This window comes from Carcharhinus amblyrhynchos, chromosome 26, assembly GCF_965287045.1.
Source record: "Carcharhinus amblyrhynchos chromosome 26, sCarAmb.v2.hapA, whole genome shotgun sequence".
In the NCBI taxonomy this organism is placed as follows: domain Eukaryota; kingdom Metazoa; phylum Chordata; class Chondrichthyes; order Carcharhiniformes; family Carcharhinidae; genus Carcharhinus; species Carcharhinus amblyrhynchos.
The window spans coordinates 8,401,731-8,418,105 of NC_137349.1; the positions used below are offsets into that span (position 1 = coordinate 8,401,731).

General features: G+C 46.7%; 1 protein-coding gene across 3 annotated transcripts in view; it reads left to right on the top strand.

Annotated features, from left to right (window-relative positions):
* The first annotated feature begins 5,125 nt into the window (after positions 1-5,125).
* cers1 (ceramide synthase 1) overlaps positions 5,126-16,375 on the top strand; it is a 41,398-nt gene continuing 30,148 nt past the window's right edge. For 2 of the 3 annotated variants that reach the window (XM_080212756.1, XM_080212757.1), the window contains exon 1: positions 5,126-5,940. In XM_080212756.1, the coding sequence (XP_080068882.1) occupies positions 5,701-5,940 (240 nt within the window). In that variant the 5' untranslated portion in view covers positions 5,126-5,700. Of the gene's footprint in view, positions 5,949-16,375 lie in introns of all 3 variants that reach the window. The other variant, XM_080212759.1, reaches the window with a different exon arrangement.

Here is a 16,375-nt window from a genome sequence, read left to right on the forward strand (position 1 = left end):
TTTTTTTCCCCAGGGTGGAAGAGTCAATTACTGGGCAGCATAGGTTTAAGGTGTGAGGGGCAAGGTTTAAAGGAGATGTACGAGACAGATTTTTTTATGCAGAGAGTAGTGGGTGCCTGGAACTCATTGCCCGGGGGGGTAGTGACTTTTAAGTGGTGTCTTGACAAATACATGGATCGGATGGGAATAGAGAGATGTGGTCCCTGGAACGGTAGGGGGTTTTAGTTCAGTCAGACAGCATGGTCAGTGCAGGCTTGGAGGGCTGAAGGGCCTGTTCCTGTGCTGTAACTTTCTTTGTTCTTTTGAAACATGGAATGATGAATGACCCTGAGCTGGGATATGCAAATGACTGGCTCCAATCACTTGGGAGGTGCAGGGGAAAGGATGAGGGGGCATAGGATCACCAATGCTGCTCTTTCAAAGAGGAAGGAGCTGATAGCCAATGCATTTGCATCATTTAATTCTGGTAATACTTGGCCTCCTGCTGCACCCAGTTGCACACCAGTGTCAACTCCCCTTGGTCTCTGAACAAGCATTGACAACTGATGGGGTTTGCCCATCTCCTTTCTGAATGTAGATTTGAGAAAAGTCAGTTTGGTTGCTGCAACTTGATGTGTGACATACCCCTCAGCAGTGGTATTAAACCTGTGGATGATTAAAATTACCCTCTTCCAATGCCTGCTCTGCTTTTCCTGTTGAGGGGAAATAAAATTTTCACAGCACTTTTTTTTATTTGAAATGCTGCAGGGGAACTGGGATTTGACAGCAAAACAACACCACAGGAGGTAGCATTTGGAAATGTTACAAATGGAACAGATTTCACACTATCAGGTGTTCTAAAATGTCTGCATTTTGTACCTTTTTGGGTGCACTGCTTCCTGCCATTCCCCACCCTCACACACACTCACACTCACACACACGCACCCTCTCTCACTGTGGAGAAAGCTGTTAATTTATTTTCACATCTCTGCTTTTCTTCCCCCTCTCCCTTCCCCTTCCACCTCTCAGTCCTCCAAATCAGTTGCACTCTACTATATGCTTAGTTGAAAGCTCCTAAGACAGGTTCCAGAACCCTTTCAGATCATGCTTCAGAATCTAATAATCCTCTTCTCATTTTCCTCCTTTTTAGTTCTTTTGCCAATCATTTGAAATCTGTCCTTTAGTCGCTGATCCACTCGCTGGGGGAAACTTATAGAATCCCTACAGTGCAGAAGGAGGCCATTCAGCCTGACTGTACCCATTCTCTAGAGCATCTTACTCGAGCCCTCTTCCCCCCAATCTATCCCTATAACTCCACACATTTTCCCATGACTGAATTTGTGTTGGTTGAGGGGTAAATATTGCCCAGGTCACTAGTTGCCTTCTCCTCATCATCAATCTCCTGGGCATCCATCCATCTAATCAAAAGCCAGCACCTCTGACAATGCAGCACTCTTGAGTGACAACACTGAAGTAGCAGCCTAGATCTGGGTGGCACAGTGGTTAGCACTGCTGCCTCATGGCGTCAGGAGCCTGGGTTCAATTCCAGCCTTGTGTGACTGTCTGGATGGAGTTTGCATGTTCTCCTCGTGTCTGTGTGGGTTTCCTCCCACAGTCCAAAGACTTGTAAGATTGGCCACACTAAATGTGTGGGGTTACAGGGATAGGGTGAGGGAGAGGGCTGAGGAAAGATACTCTGTCAGAGTGTTGATGCATACTAGAATGGCCTCTTCTGCACTGTAGGGATTCTATGATTAGATCTGTAATGGAGTTTGAACCTCTAATCTTCTCCCTTAGAGTTGAATAATGAAGCAACTGAACTAAACTGACAAGCTTATAAATAGGAGGGAAAATTAGCTCAGTGAAAGTTGCGAGTGATTCTGGACAATTCCTAATGGATCTTCAGAAACCCACATCACTGCAACACCCGTCAATCTAACTGAATGGTTAATGTGGGGAATGACACAGTAACAAGATTTTTTTTAATAGAAGATGCCACTCCTCTACAAACTTATCATGTTCACATATCACCAAGTCCTGCTCATAGCAGAAGGGAGATATGCAGTGAGGCCAACAGGATACAATCCATGTGATCTGTAAAGTCACCCACCGATCCCTATACTAGGGTTGCAATTGAATTACAATTGCAATCTAATTTACTGAATTATAACATGAAGCAAGATTGCACCTCATTTTTATTATTCAACCAAAGCTTTTTTTGCAGTGCAATTTCTGCAATTCACAGAATTACATCCAAGTTATAACACAGACATAGACCCAATGTTGATGTTCCACACAGCTTTCCTTCCCTATTTCATCTCAGCCAAACTCCACATCCTTCTATTCTTTCTGCCTCATGTAGCTATTTCGTTCTTCTTTAAATACACTCATACCGTTTGCCTTGACCATTCCCTGTGGTAGTGAGTTGCACATTCTCACCACTCTCTGGGTAAAAAATTCCTCCTGAATTCCTCCTTAGGTTTATTGATAACTATGCAGTTCCGGATCCCTGACATCTTCTCTACATTTGCCTTATTACAGATCTTTATCAGGGCACCCCTTCATTTTCTCCAGAGGAAAATAACCCCAACTTGTTACTATTTTGTTATGGCACAGTGGTTAGCACTGCTGCCTCACAGTGCCAGGGACTCGGGTTCGATTCCCGGCTTGGATCACTGTCTGTGCCTGAAAGAAGTCTGCAAGATAATGAGAAGTGTGGACAGAGTGGATAGTCAGAAACTTTTTCCCAGGGTGGAAGAGTCAATTACTAGGGGATATAGGTTTAAGGTGAGAGGGGCAAGGTTTAAAGGAGATGTACGTGGCAAGTTTTTTTAGAGGGTAGTGGGTGCCTGGAACTTGCTGCCGGGGGAGGTAGTGGAAGCAGATACGATAGTGATCTTTAGGAGACCGTCTTGTCAAATACATGAATAGGATGGGAATGGGGATATGTTTCCCAGAAGGGTAGGAGGCTTTAGTTAAGTCGGGCAGCATGGTCGGTGCAGGCTTGGAGGGCTGAAGGGCCTGTTCCTGTGCTGTAATTTTCTTTGTTCTTTGTGTGGAGTTTACACATTCTTCCTGTCTCTGTGTGGATTTCCTCCGGGTGCTCCGGTTTCCTCCCACGGTCCAAAGATATGCAGGTTAGGTTGATTGGTCATGCTAAATTGTCCCTTAGTGTAGGATAAATAAATAGGGTTATAGGGATAGGGCCTGGGTGGGATTGTGGTTGGTGCAGACTCGATGGACCAAATGGCCTCCTTCTGCACCGTAGGGATTCAATTCAAAGATCCTATTTTTCAATAGTGGTACTCTGGTATCTCCCACTCATGTTGATTAAGGGATCAATATCAAGCAAACCTCTGAAGGGAGGCCCAAAGAAAATGCTGGAAATATTGGTAACAAAGCTACAAGCAAAGTATCGGGATTCATTTCCAGGGAAATATAATTAATGTAGGGAAGTATATTAAACTTATTTTGATTCTGGCTAGTAGACCACACATGTAGAGTACTGCACCAGCCTTTATCTCACAAAACAGATATACAAAGAAAAACAGAAAATCACAATGTTCAAGTTTGTTTATTAGTCACAAATAGGCTTACATTAACACTGCAATGAAGTAACTGTGAAAATCCCCAAGTTGCCACACTCTGGCACCTGTACGCTGAGGGAGAATTTAACATGGTCAATGCACCTAACCAGCACATCTTTCGGACTGTAGGAGGAAAGCGGAGCACCTGGAGGAAACCCACACAGACACAGGGAGAATGTGCAAACTCCAGACAGACAGACAGTGACTCAAGCTGGGAATTGAACCCGGGTCCCTGGTGCTCTGAGGTAGCAGTGCTAACCACTGTGCACAGCAAAGCTCCCACAAGAGCAATGATAAGCGGTATTATTTTTAAATGATACTGGTCAGGATGTTAGGGATAATTCTTCTGCTCTTCTTACAAATATCACCATGCAATCTTTTACATACAGCTGACTAGGCTAGTGTAGCTTCAGTTTAATATCTCATCCCCGAAACAGCACCTTGAACAGTGCAGCGTTCCCTCAGCACTGCGCTGCACTATCAGCTTCCATCTGCTGTGGTCAAGTAGTTTATGTTTTGCTTATCATCCCCGTTTTCCCTGACTTCAGGCACAGGGTCAGGCGACAAGCTGACAAAGAAAAGACTTGGCCTTGGAGACCGGCCCTGCCTCCAGGGGAACGGGAGGGACAGTTGGAGCCCCCCCCCCTCCCCTGGGGAGGGGGATGGGGAACAGTGTGGAGGCTCCCAAGGAGAGGGGGGAACAGAATGTGTAGCCCCCCCCCCCCCCCGGAAGGGGCAGGAAAAGTAGCCAGGCTCCCTGGAGAGGGGGAGGAACAGGATGCAGACTCCCACGGGGAAGGGGAGAGGGGAGAGGGGGAGGAACAGTGTCCACGCTCCCCAGAGGAGAGGGACCAACAGTGTCCAGGCTCCCCAGAGGAGGGGGAATCAACAGTGTCCAGGCTCCCCAGGGGAGGGGGATCAACAGTGTCCAGGCTCCCCAGGGGAGGGGGAATCAACAGTGTCCAGGCTCCCCAGGGGAGGGGGAATCAACAGTGTCCAGGCTCCCCAGGGGAGGGGGAATCAACAGTGTCAAGGCTCCCCAGGGGAGGGAGATCAACAGTGTCCAGGCTCCCCAGAGGAGGGGGGACGAACAGGGTCCAGGCTCCCCAGAGGAGGGAGAATCAACAGTGTCCAGGCTCCCCAGGGGAGGGGGATGAACAGTGTCCAGGCTCCCCAGGGGAGGGGGATGAACAGTGTCCAGGCTCCCCAGGGGAGGGGGATGAACAGTGTCCAGGCTCCCCAGGCGCCTTCCCAGTTATTTAAAACAAAGAATGCTGCAAAAGCTCAGCAGGTCTGTGGAGGCAGAAACAGGGTTAATGTTTCAAACCCATTCTAACTCTTCCTCAGAATCTGTGTCAGTTGTCACAGCTTTTCCTTTAAGTGTGTGTGCGATGGAGGAGGGCGTGGATCCAGGGGGTGGTGTGAGGGGATTGGTGAAGGATATTTCAGGGCTGGAAAATGAACGGGTCACATGGCTTTCCAGATCTTGAGTGTCGCTGCGTCTGTTTCTATTGCGGTGGGCGGATCTTGGTGCCATTTGAACGTGAGCAGATTGTAAAGGAGGATTCATTCTGCTTTTCGGGAGGGGGTGGTGGGGGGGAAAAGAAACGTGATCAGACTTGTCAAAATCTGGGTCTTCCGAGGCGCTGCTGCAGCGGACAGGAAGGAGCTGGAGAGAGGATTTCTCCTGCTGAAATTGACCGGGGAAAGTGAGCAGAGAGAAAGGAGCGAGGGTCCCAGCAAGTTCTGAACGGAAATCTTCTGCTCCAGCCTGAAGAGCAAGGCGATTCGTGCTAATTAACCCGAATAATTCATGAAGCGGGGATTTCTCGGCCGTTGCTGGATTTTGTTTTGTGTGTGAGGTTTGGATTTGTATCAAGATGCAGACTTGATACATGAACCATTTAGCGGGGAGCAAAACTGCAACATTCCCGGGAGATACTTTGTATCCAGTAATAAATAATCAACATTGTTTAAAAGCTGGGAGATCAGATACATTGTTTCCTTTTGAACACAAGGGCAGGTACCTCCCCCCCACCCCCCCCCTCTCTCTCCTGGCTCCCGCCTTGTGCAGTGGGGGTGCTTCCCTCGATTCCTTCTCTGGATTGCTGTTGTTGGGGGATATTGGCGTTAAATGGAGGCTGTGGCTGGGAAGCAGGTTGTCAGGATGATGCCTGGCTATGGCGAGGTGCTGCTCAAAAGCTTTTCCTGCCTCAACACAGCGATCGCGGAGTGTAAGGATTGCGGCTTTGAGCTCTCCAAACGGACCCTGCTGGAAAATGCCTCCCTCACCGCCACCGAGGGGCTTTTGTTCCTGATCTGTGCTGTGGGCTGGACCCTCCTGAGGAAGGTTGCTTCGCGCTACCTTTTCCAGGTCTGTGAGTGAGTGTTTGCGTCCCTTTTAATATATTTGGTGAACTGTGTGTGTGTGTATGCGCTCTGATCCGAGGGGAAGCGGGACTGACCATATATCCATACAGACTGACCATTGCAACTCATATCTGACATGCCTATTCTCTCTCAAATCTCAGTTCTTTTATCTCTATCTCATACAGTGTTTATATATCTATTACAACTCTTTTTGTCTCCTCTCCTTACACCTCTCTAATTTTTGTATAGATAACTTGTTATATGCATATGAAGCCTATTCAATCTATCTCTGTATGATTTTTAAGCATCTAGATTTTGAATTAATATATTTGTGGATAATTGTATAAAATATAACCTGCAATGTAACAAACTTGGATTGTATTTGACCAGGGTTGGTGCCTATTATATACAAAAGAATGGGTTGAAGATTCTGATGTGGAGATGCTGGCTTTGGACTGGGGTAAACACAGTAAGAAGTCTGACAACACCAGGTTTAAGTCCAACCGATTTTTACTTTCAAATAAATCGGTTGGACTTAAACCTGGTGTTGTCAGACTTCTTATTGAAGATTTTGGGCAGATTTCATTGCGTTTGGGATAAAATAAGAACATAAGAAATAGGAGCAGGAGTAGGCCATGTAGCCCTTCGAGCCTGCCCAGCCATTCAATAAGATCATGGCTGATCTGAAGTGGATCAGAATACTGGATCAGAAATGGGCCTCTTGGTTTTGAGATTCGCTCATTGCCGTGTTTGTAAACCTCTCGAGCATCTCATTCTTTCCCATGTAGCTCCTCCATGTGTTAAAATGGGTTTGTGTCTCTCCCTGGTGTTAGGGACTCTCCATCTGCTAATGTCCTTGTCAAAATTACTGATGGGGGAGTTTTGGTAGGCGGTTGTCGGCAGAGATTCCTGTCATATAATCTTGTCCCGCTGAGGAATCTTTCCCCAGCCACTGTCTGACCTCCTTCAGACTTCAGAAGACAAGCCATTGCAGGCTGTGTATCCACAATGGGCTCTGTTACTATGCAGCAGTGAGCAGGGAAATAAGGCAGCAACCAACGTGTGTTTGTAAAAATAACAGCGAGGTGGATTGGAAATGTTCACAAACTGAGCTTTGCTCTTGTGTGTCTTATGATGCCACCTGAACCTCTTGATCCACACAGTGTGTTGGAACATCCTTGAGTAGGCCATGCACTAGTGCAGAGACTCTTGCTCCATTTGAAATTATGGCAGCTATTCTGATCAGCAACCATCCATAGACAGCAGTAAGGCAAGTTTTTTGTGGGTGATGTTGGTTGAGGGAAGAATGTTGGCCAGGACACTGGAAGAGCTTCTAGCCCTGCTTCGGTTAGTAGCCGTGACCTCTTTAATATCCACCTGAAGCCACACAATCGGCAGGTCAAATGTTGCAACTCACCAGTCCTCCCTTGACAGCAGTTCCCATGTGACCTCAAGAGCCAAGTGCAGTGGAAACATGGGGAACTTGCAGGTGGTGGTGGTGTTTCCTCCGAGTCTCACACCGTCCTGACTTGGCACTGCATTGCTGTTCAGTGGCACAGTGGTTCGCACTGCTGCCTCACAGGGACCCAAGTTCAATTCCTGGCTTGGGTCGCTCAGATACTGGTCATGTTATTGGAGTCTGCACATTCTCCCCGTGTTTGTGTGGGTTTCCTCCGGGTGCTCCAGTCCCACAGTTCAAAGATTTGTGAGTTAGGTTGATTGGCCAGGCTAAATTGCCCATTAATATCAGTGAAGTTAGCAGGGTAATTGTATGTGGATACATCAAGGGTCTGGGTGGGATTGTGATGGTTGCAGGCTCAATGGGCCAAATGACTGCCTCCTGCAGTGTAGGGATTCTATGATTCTTCACTGCGACTGGGTCAAAATCCTAGAACTCCTTCCCTAACAGCACTGTGGTTGTCCGTATGCCACATGGATTGCAGCGGTATACAAAGGCAGCTCACCAAATTTTCATGGGCAGTTAGGGATGGGCAATAAATATTGGCCCTGTGAGTGACACTTGTATCCCATTGATGCGTTGGAAAAAAATAGGATGTGGGTTTATTTACTTTCAGCTAAGGATGGCCCCTCCAACAACAAGTAACCACTTTGTTTTGCTGCCCATTTTCTCTGCTCTTGGCCTGTACACTGACTGTCAGTGGGCAGGCTGTAGCAGCAGTCATCCAGCATCGCACTCAATTAACTCCTTCATGGGCTCCATCTTCAATTTTTGGAACACAACACAAAACCAAACTTTGTTTCCTGCTCATTCCATAACTGGGCAATTTGCAGCCAGTGGCCCAAGACTTAGAAACTTATCATTGATAATCAACTAGATCATCTGCCCATTCTCTAAAAGACTGTTTGTGGGATCTTGCTGTGTACAAACTGCTGCGGTTTCCCATATTACAGCAATGACTACACTTTGGTTCATTCAAGTGCTTAAGGCAGTGTATAAATGCTGCCTCACTCTCTCTCTCTCTCTCGTTTCATTCATTTTCTCTTCGTCTCTTTCCTTTTCCCTTTTTCCCCGCTTTCTTTCGCTGGCCCTTTCTGTCTGGTGCTGTGCCGCGCTGGCCCTCTCTGTCACTCACTCACTCAGAGTCCAAAATCCTCAAGTTTATCAATCACCGCTGTGAGCCTGCCCCATCCCTCCCTCTGAAACAAGGATTGGCACAGTTCACAAAAGATTTACAAGTGCAGCATCAAAAATATGACATGAAAACTGTGCTAAATCTAAACTACTCCAGGATCCGTCACTCCCATGGAGAGCCACAGAAGCTGCTTTCTGGTCTGTAGAATGACACTGTCGGTGCTGCAGAAAAATCAGAATATTCATGAGGACAAAGAAGGTTAAGAGGAGATCAGAAAGAACTGTGTCCTAAATTCTAAGAGGTTTTGATCTGCCAAGCTACTTCCACTGGCTGGTGAATCATTCTTTAGACGTTGCGGTGTACAACAACATGTATTTATACAGTGTCTTTAATATAATCAGACACCCCAAGATGGTTCGGGGGGGCATTATAAAACAGGCAGTTGCAGAAGGAGATATTAAAGCAGCTGACCAAGGACTTGTTCAGAGAGGTGTCTTAAAGGAAAACGAGATTTTAAAAAAGATGGAGAGGTTTAGGGAGGGAATTCCAGAGTTTAAACCGCTGATGTTAAAATGGGATGATTTAAGATCAAGGATGTTCAAGAGGCCAGAATTAGAGGAATGCAGAGATTTTGGAGGTTTCTGGAACTCTTGTAGGGTGTTGGATTGCAACTTGGATAGAAAATCTTCTTTAACGATCTGTGGAGTTTGGATTATAACCAAGAACAGTGATGGAAACAGAATACAGCACATATTTTTAAATCTATCAAAATTAATATGTTATCGAGTAAGAGATTAAGTATCAGACTGCTTCAGAGAACTGACACAGCCACAATAGCCAAAGTAACTATTTTCTTTAAAAACTCCTCTTGTACTAAGAAGTGCCTTTACTGAGCTGTTCAGCATCATCACACTGTGGTTGCAGTGTCTGTGATCTACAGAACGCACTGCAGTAACTTCCAACAGCTCATTGCTGTTCTGAGATGGCCACTTGAGAAGAATGGAGCAGGATTTTGGGAACTCTGCCACCTCCAAATTCCCATCAATGCTCACCGCACTAAGTTGGGGTTAATATTTGCTCCTTCAGCTTTACTGAGTCAATGTCCTGGAGTTATCCCCTTAGCCAACATGAGCAGGAAGACTGCAGCAGCCATCACCTACTTGCAAGAACTGGCCACAAATAAATACAGCTTTAGAAGCATCACCCACATCCTGAGAAGTGAAGGAAAGACAGACTTGCACTTACACTGTACCTGACCTGTCCTGTCCAACAGCACTCATAGAATCCCTACAGTGCAGAAGAGGGCCATTCGGCCCATTGAGTCTACCGAACACAAACCCACACATTCCTTATCCCCATAACCCCACTTATTTACCCTACCTACCCCCAACCCTAAGGGGCAATTTAGCATAGCCAATCAATCTAATCTGCACATCTTTGGACTGTGGGAGGAAACTGGAGCACCCGGAGAAACCCACACAGACACAGGGAGAACATGCAAACTCCACACAGACAGTGACCCAAGCCAGCAATCGGACCCGGGTCCCTGGCGCTGTGAGGCAGCAGTGCTAACCACTTGCCACCATGCCACTCTCCAGCCAACGAAACACCTCTACGTAGAGTTAGTAATGCTGGAAACCTGAGAGCAAATTCAGACAGCCAGGCATGAAACACGGGCGGCGCTGTGGCACAATGGTCGGCACTGCTGCCTCACAGCGCCAGGGACCTGGGTTCGATTCCTGGCTTGGGTCACTGTCTGTGTGGAGTTTGCATGTTCTCTCCCTGTGTCTGCGTGGGTTTCCTCCCATGGTCTTGGGTGTTCATCTGTGCAGAGTCTGCATGTTCTCCCCGTCTCTGCATGAGTTTCCTCTGGGTGCTCCGATTTCCTCCTACCGACCAAAGATGTGTGGGTTAGGTTGATAGGCCGTGTGAAATTGCCCCTTAGGAGATTAGCAGGGTAAATATGTGGGGTAATGGGGATAGGGCCTGACTGGGATTGTTGTCAGTGCTGGCTGGATGGGCCAAACGACCTCTCTCCGCACTGTAGGGATTCTGTGATTTTAGAAAGAAAGAATTTGCATTTAGATAGCACCTTTTATAACCCCTGCTAATGAAGTACTTTTTAAAAAGTGTTGTCAGTTGTAACGTGGGAAAAACAGCAGCGATTTTTTTTGCACAAAAGATTCACAAACTGCAGTGTGATAATGGCCAGATAATTGGTTTTTGTGATGTCAGTTGTGGGGTTAAAAGTTGGCCAGGTCACTGAGCCACAGCCGACCAGGAGATAAATGATAAATAGGAAACTCTGAACGAAAGTAATGAGTCGAATACCAGCGCCAAACCAATATCACAAAGTGGAGGGAAAGGGCCAAGATTGAAGTGAACAGGATCCAGGAGACAAACAGAAGATTACGAGCACGAAAGGAACAAATTCGGGGCTGGATAGGATGGACAGCCAGCGAACGTGAAAGCCAATTATCTCTCTCCAGCCCCAGAAAACTGGGAATCTATTATTGTCTGGCTGTGTGGGATTAACACGAGAAGCAGGGTCGCTGGGGCTGTGTGGCTGATTGTGCTTAAACCATAGCTGGTCATTGCTGGACACTGAGGGACATTCTGTGTACAAGTCAGGAGTGTGATGGAATACTCTCCACTTAGTTTGGTTAGGTGTGGCACCAACAACACTCAAGAAGCTCAACACCATCCAGGATAAAGCAGCCGCAGCCTTCCCATCCTTCAACATTCATTGTTGCCCCTGCGCTCCAGCGCTGGAAGAAGTGTGCACCATCTATAAGATGCGTTGTGACAGTGCAGAAGGAGGCCATTCAGCCCATCGAGTCTGCACTGACCACAAACCCAGCTAGTTTGGAGTTTAGAAGGCTGAGGGGGGATCTTATAGAGACGTAAGACAACATAAGAACATAAGAAATAGGAACAGGAGTAGGCCATCTAGCCCTTCGAGCCTGTCCCGCCATTCAATAAGATCATGGCTGATCTGTCGTGGCTCAGTTCCACATTCCCGCCCTCTCCCCATAACCCTTAATCCCCTCTCTTATCAAAAACCCATCAACCCGCGTCTTAAAAAAGGGGATAGATAGGGTAGAGGTAGAGAGATGCTTCCCGCTTAGAAAGGACAGTAGGACTTGACGGCACAGCCTCAAGATAAGGGGGGTGCAGTTTAGATCAGATGAGGAGAAACTTCTTCACTCAAAGGGTGGTGAATCTCTGGAATTCTCTGCCCATTGAAGTGGTGGAGGCTGCCTCGCTAAATATATTTAAGTCACGGGTAGATAGGTTTCTGATAGACAGGGGAATTAAGGGTTATGGGGAGAAAGCGGGAAAGTGGAACTGATCCGCTTCAGATCAGCCATGATCTTATTGAATGGCGGGGCAGGCTCGAAGGGCTAGATGGCCTACTCCTGCTCCTATTTCTTATGTTATGTTGTTATTAACTCACCAGGGGTCCTTTGATAGCACCTTTCAAACTTGCAACCTCCTTACTGCCTGGAAGGACAAGCAGACGCATGGGAATGTCACGCATTGCAAGTTCCCCTCCAAGTCACACATCATCCTGACTAATATAACACCGTTCCTTCACTGCCGCTGGGGAAAAATCCTAGAACTCCCTCCCTAACAGCACTCCCTAACACCACATGGACTGCTGCGGTTCAAGAAGGTGGCACACTACCACCTTCTCAGGGGCAACTAGTGATGGGCAACCCATGCCAGTCTAGCCAGCGATGCCCAAACCCCGAGGAAAGAATTAAAAAATATTAAAGATGTTGCTGTCCCTGAGTTGCCCATCCCTGAGTTGCCTCTTGAACGCCTGTGATCCATGCGATGTAAGTACACCCACACTGCTGTTAGGAAGGGAATACAGGAACAGGGAAGGAACGGCGATGTAATTCCAAATCAGGAGGGTGCTTGAATTTTAGTGTTCCCATGTATCTGTTGCTCCTGCCCTGTTAGGTAGCAGGAGTCACGGTTTGGGAGCTGCTGCTAAGAGAATTTTAGCTCATAGAGAACCATAGAATCCTTCAGTGCAGAAGGAGGCCATTCAGCCCATCGAGTCTGCACTGACCACAAACCCAGCTAAGTCCCCCTGACACTAAGGGGCAATTTAGCATGGCCAATCCATCTAACCCGTACATCTTTGGACTGTGGGAGGAAACCGGAGCACCCACGGGAAAGCCACGCAAATACAGGGAGAACGTGCAGACTCTGCACAGACAGCGACTCAAGCCGGGAATTGAACCAGGGTCCCTGGAGCTGTGAGGCAGCCGTGCTAACCACTGTGCCACCCGTGGTGTTATTGTAGTGTATTCTGTAGATGGTACACACTGCAGTCATGATGTGTCAGTGGTGGAAGGTTAGATGTTGTTGGTGAGGCTGATTTTAGCGGAGTGCTTATGTCGAGCTTTTGGAGTGTTATTGCAAGCTGTAAACTCTGGGATGGTAAGGAAATTCATTGGAAAAAAACAGCAGGACTGGAATATTGTTTAAAACACTAAGAAAATAAATCAATCGAGCGTCCCTTAAACAGAGTCATCCAATTCAGGGATTCTGATTATCACAGCTGGAGCCACTGATATTCCTGAATTTTCCTGGTTTATCCCTGACAGTTGTGCCCAAAGCTGCTTCAACTCTCTCCCTGATTTGAGGAGTACAATATGTACACAGACTAAAAGTTTTTGTCCAGGGTTTGAATCCTCCTCAGCAGAAGATGCTTTATGTCAGCAAAGGTTGAGAGGAGATTTTTATATAAGTGTTGTAAATCGTGAGGAGCCTGGACAGAGCAGATAGGGGGAAACTGATCCCACTTGTGAAAGGCTCAAGAATGAGGGGGCACAGATTTAAGTTCTGCACTTTACATTTATTAATATACATGCACAAATCTACATCCATCAAAGACAGGTTTGACTGGGTGAACAATGACAGGAAGGAAAATGAATTGTTTGCCATTTTCCTCTTTAAACTGACCAGTTGAGAAGCAGGCCATTTGGCCCATCATGCTTGTGTCAGCTCTTTTGGAAGTGCAGTCCAGTTAGCCTCACCCCACTGCTCTTTCCCCACGGCCCCTACACTTTCCAATCCCCTTTTCAGAATTATGATTAAATCTGCCCCCCCCGCCGACTGTCTGGGCCGTGCATTCCAGATTATAACAACTCGCTGAGTTTAAAAATACGATCTTCTCACCCCTTTAGCTCCTTTGCCAGTTAACTTTACATTGGTCTTTGGATCCTGATCGTAATTTCTTAAAATAGGAATTATGATGGTTGAGGTGTACGTTTTGAACTTAGTTTTTATATTCAACTCCGGTCTCACGTTTGTCTTCATCTCAAAAGAGGTTGGAGTGAAGGGGATGGATGACTGGACCAGGACGTGCAGGTGTAATATGTTTTAAAACCACAGCACTCTGTCCAGGCAAGCCTCTGACTGTTTGGGAAGCAAAGAGGTAGAGGTGTCTTTCTATCAGCTGATGAGTTAACTGATGCTTAACTCAGTTGCTATAGTGCGACTACTGGTGGGAGAGTAACAGGTTTATATAGAATAGAATCCCTATTGTGCAGAAGGAGGCCATTTGGCCCATTGAGCCTGCACCAACAACAATTTCACCCTATCCCTGTAACCCCACACATTTATCCTGCTCGTCCCCCTGACACCATGGGACAATTTAACATGGCCTAACCACCTAATCCATAGGTATGTAACATTACAAATCTGGACATTGGAATTTCAAATGAGGATTGTTAACACAAAAGTTGGTCAAAGAAGTAATGGCAGGATGTGTATGGAATCATAAGGTTATTCATATCTCATGGAGATTCCCTTGTTTGTCTCTGTTTCTGAATTGGGTCTTCAGACTTGGAAATGCTTTATTAATAGGATTGTTGAGTACAAGAGTAAGGAAAACACAATAAAATTATTAGCTATGAGGAGAAGTTGGATAAACTCTATTTGTTCTCACTGGAACCACAGAGGTTGAGGGGCGGTCTGATAAAGAACATAAGAACATAAGAAATAGGAGCAGGAGTAGGCCATCTAGCCCTTCGAGCCTGCCCCGCCATTCAATAAGATCATGGCTGATCTGTTGTGGCTCAGTTCCACATTCCTCCCCTCTCCCCATAACCCTTAATCCCCTCTCTTATCAAAAACCCATCAACCCACGTCTTAAAAATATTTAGCAAGGCAGCCTCCACCACTTCAACGGGCAGAGAATTCCAGAGATTCACCACCCTTTGAGTGAAGAAGTTCCTCCTCAACTCCGTTCTAAACCGCACCCCCCTTTATCTTGAGGCTGTGCCCCCTAGTCCTAGTGTCCTTTCTGAGCGGGAAGAGTCTCTCCACCTCTATCCTATCCATCCCACTCATCATCTTATACGTCTCAATGAGATCTCTACAAGGTTGAGTGGCAAGGACAGAGTGGATAATCAGATGCTCTTTCCTGGGGTAAAAAAGTCAAGTACTAGGAGACATGGGTTTAAGGTGCGTGGGGAAAAGTTTAGAGGCTTGTGCAAATTAGAGGCAAGTTTTTTTTTACACCGAGGTTGATGAATGTCTGGAACGTGCTGCCTGGGGAGACGGTGGGAGCAGGTACTATAGCGGCATTTAAGGTGCAACTAGACATACATGAATAGGATGGGAATGGAAGGATACAAGCTCTGTAAGTATACGGTTTTAGTTTAGTCCGGGCAACATGATTGATGCAGGCTTGGAGGGCTGAAGGGCCTGTTCCTGTGCTGTGTTGTTCTTTGTTCTTTATGTAAGACACTAGTTAGGCTTCGTCTGGAGACTGCGTCCATTTCTGGGAGCCATACTTGAGGAAGGAAGTGAAGGCATTGGTGAAGGAAGTTCACAAGAACGATTCTCGATTAAAGAGCTAAGAGGATGGATTGGAGAGGTTGGGTCTGCTATCCTTGGAGACAAGAATATTGAGAGGAGACTTGATAAAGGTATTCCAGATCCTGAGGGACGTGGACTCGGTAAATTGTGAGAAACGGTCCCCTCTCGAGCATCAATGACTAGAGGGCACAGATTCAAAATAATTGGCAAAAGGAATAAAAGTGATGGGAGGGCAAATGTTTTCACCCAGAGGGTGGCTGGAGTCTAGAGTGAGCTTCCTGAGAGGGTGGAGGAAGCAGGATTATCAAGGTATTCAAAATGGAATAGGATTGCTGTCTGAAAAGAGAGAATGTGTAAGGTGATGGGAATAAGGCAAGGGACTTGGTAGAGTGCTCTTTCAGAGAGCCTGTGCTGACTCGATGGGCCGAATGGCCTCTTTTTGCACTGTGAAGATTATGTGATGCTACCATCAGAGTCATGGCTGACCTGCAAGATTTATTTATATTGTGACTTGTTAAAGTAGGCTTACATTAACATAAGAACATAAGAAATAGGAGCAGGAGTAGGCCAACTAGCCCTTCGAGCCTGCCCCGCCATTCAATAAGATCATGGCTGATCTGTCGTGGCTCAGTTCCACATTCCCGCCCTCTCCCCATAACCCTTAATCCCCTCTCTCATCAAAAACCCATCAACCCGCGTCTTAAATATATTTAGCGAGGCAGCCTCCACCACTTCAACGGGCAGAGAATTCCAGAGATTCACCACCCTTTTGAGTGAAGAAGTTCCTCTCTGGCGCCTTATTGGGTACACTGAGGGAGAATTTAGCATGGCTAATGCACTTAACCAGCATGTCTTTCGGACTGTGGGAGGAAACCCATGCAGACACGGGGAGAATGTGCAGACTATGCGCAGACAGTGACTCAAGCTGGGAATTGAATCCGGGTCCCTGGTGCTGTGAGGCAGTAGTGCTAACCACTGTGCTAACGTGCTTCCCTACATGTA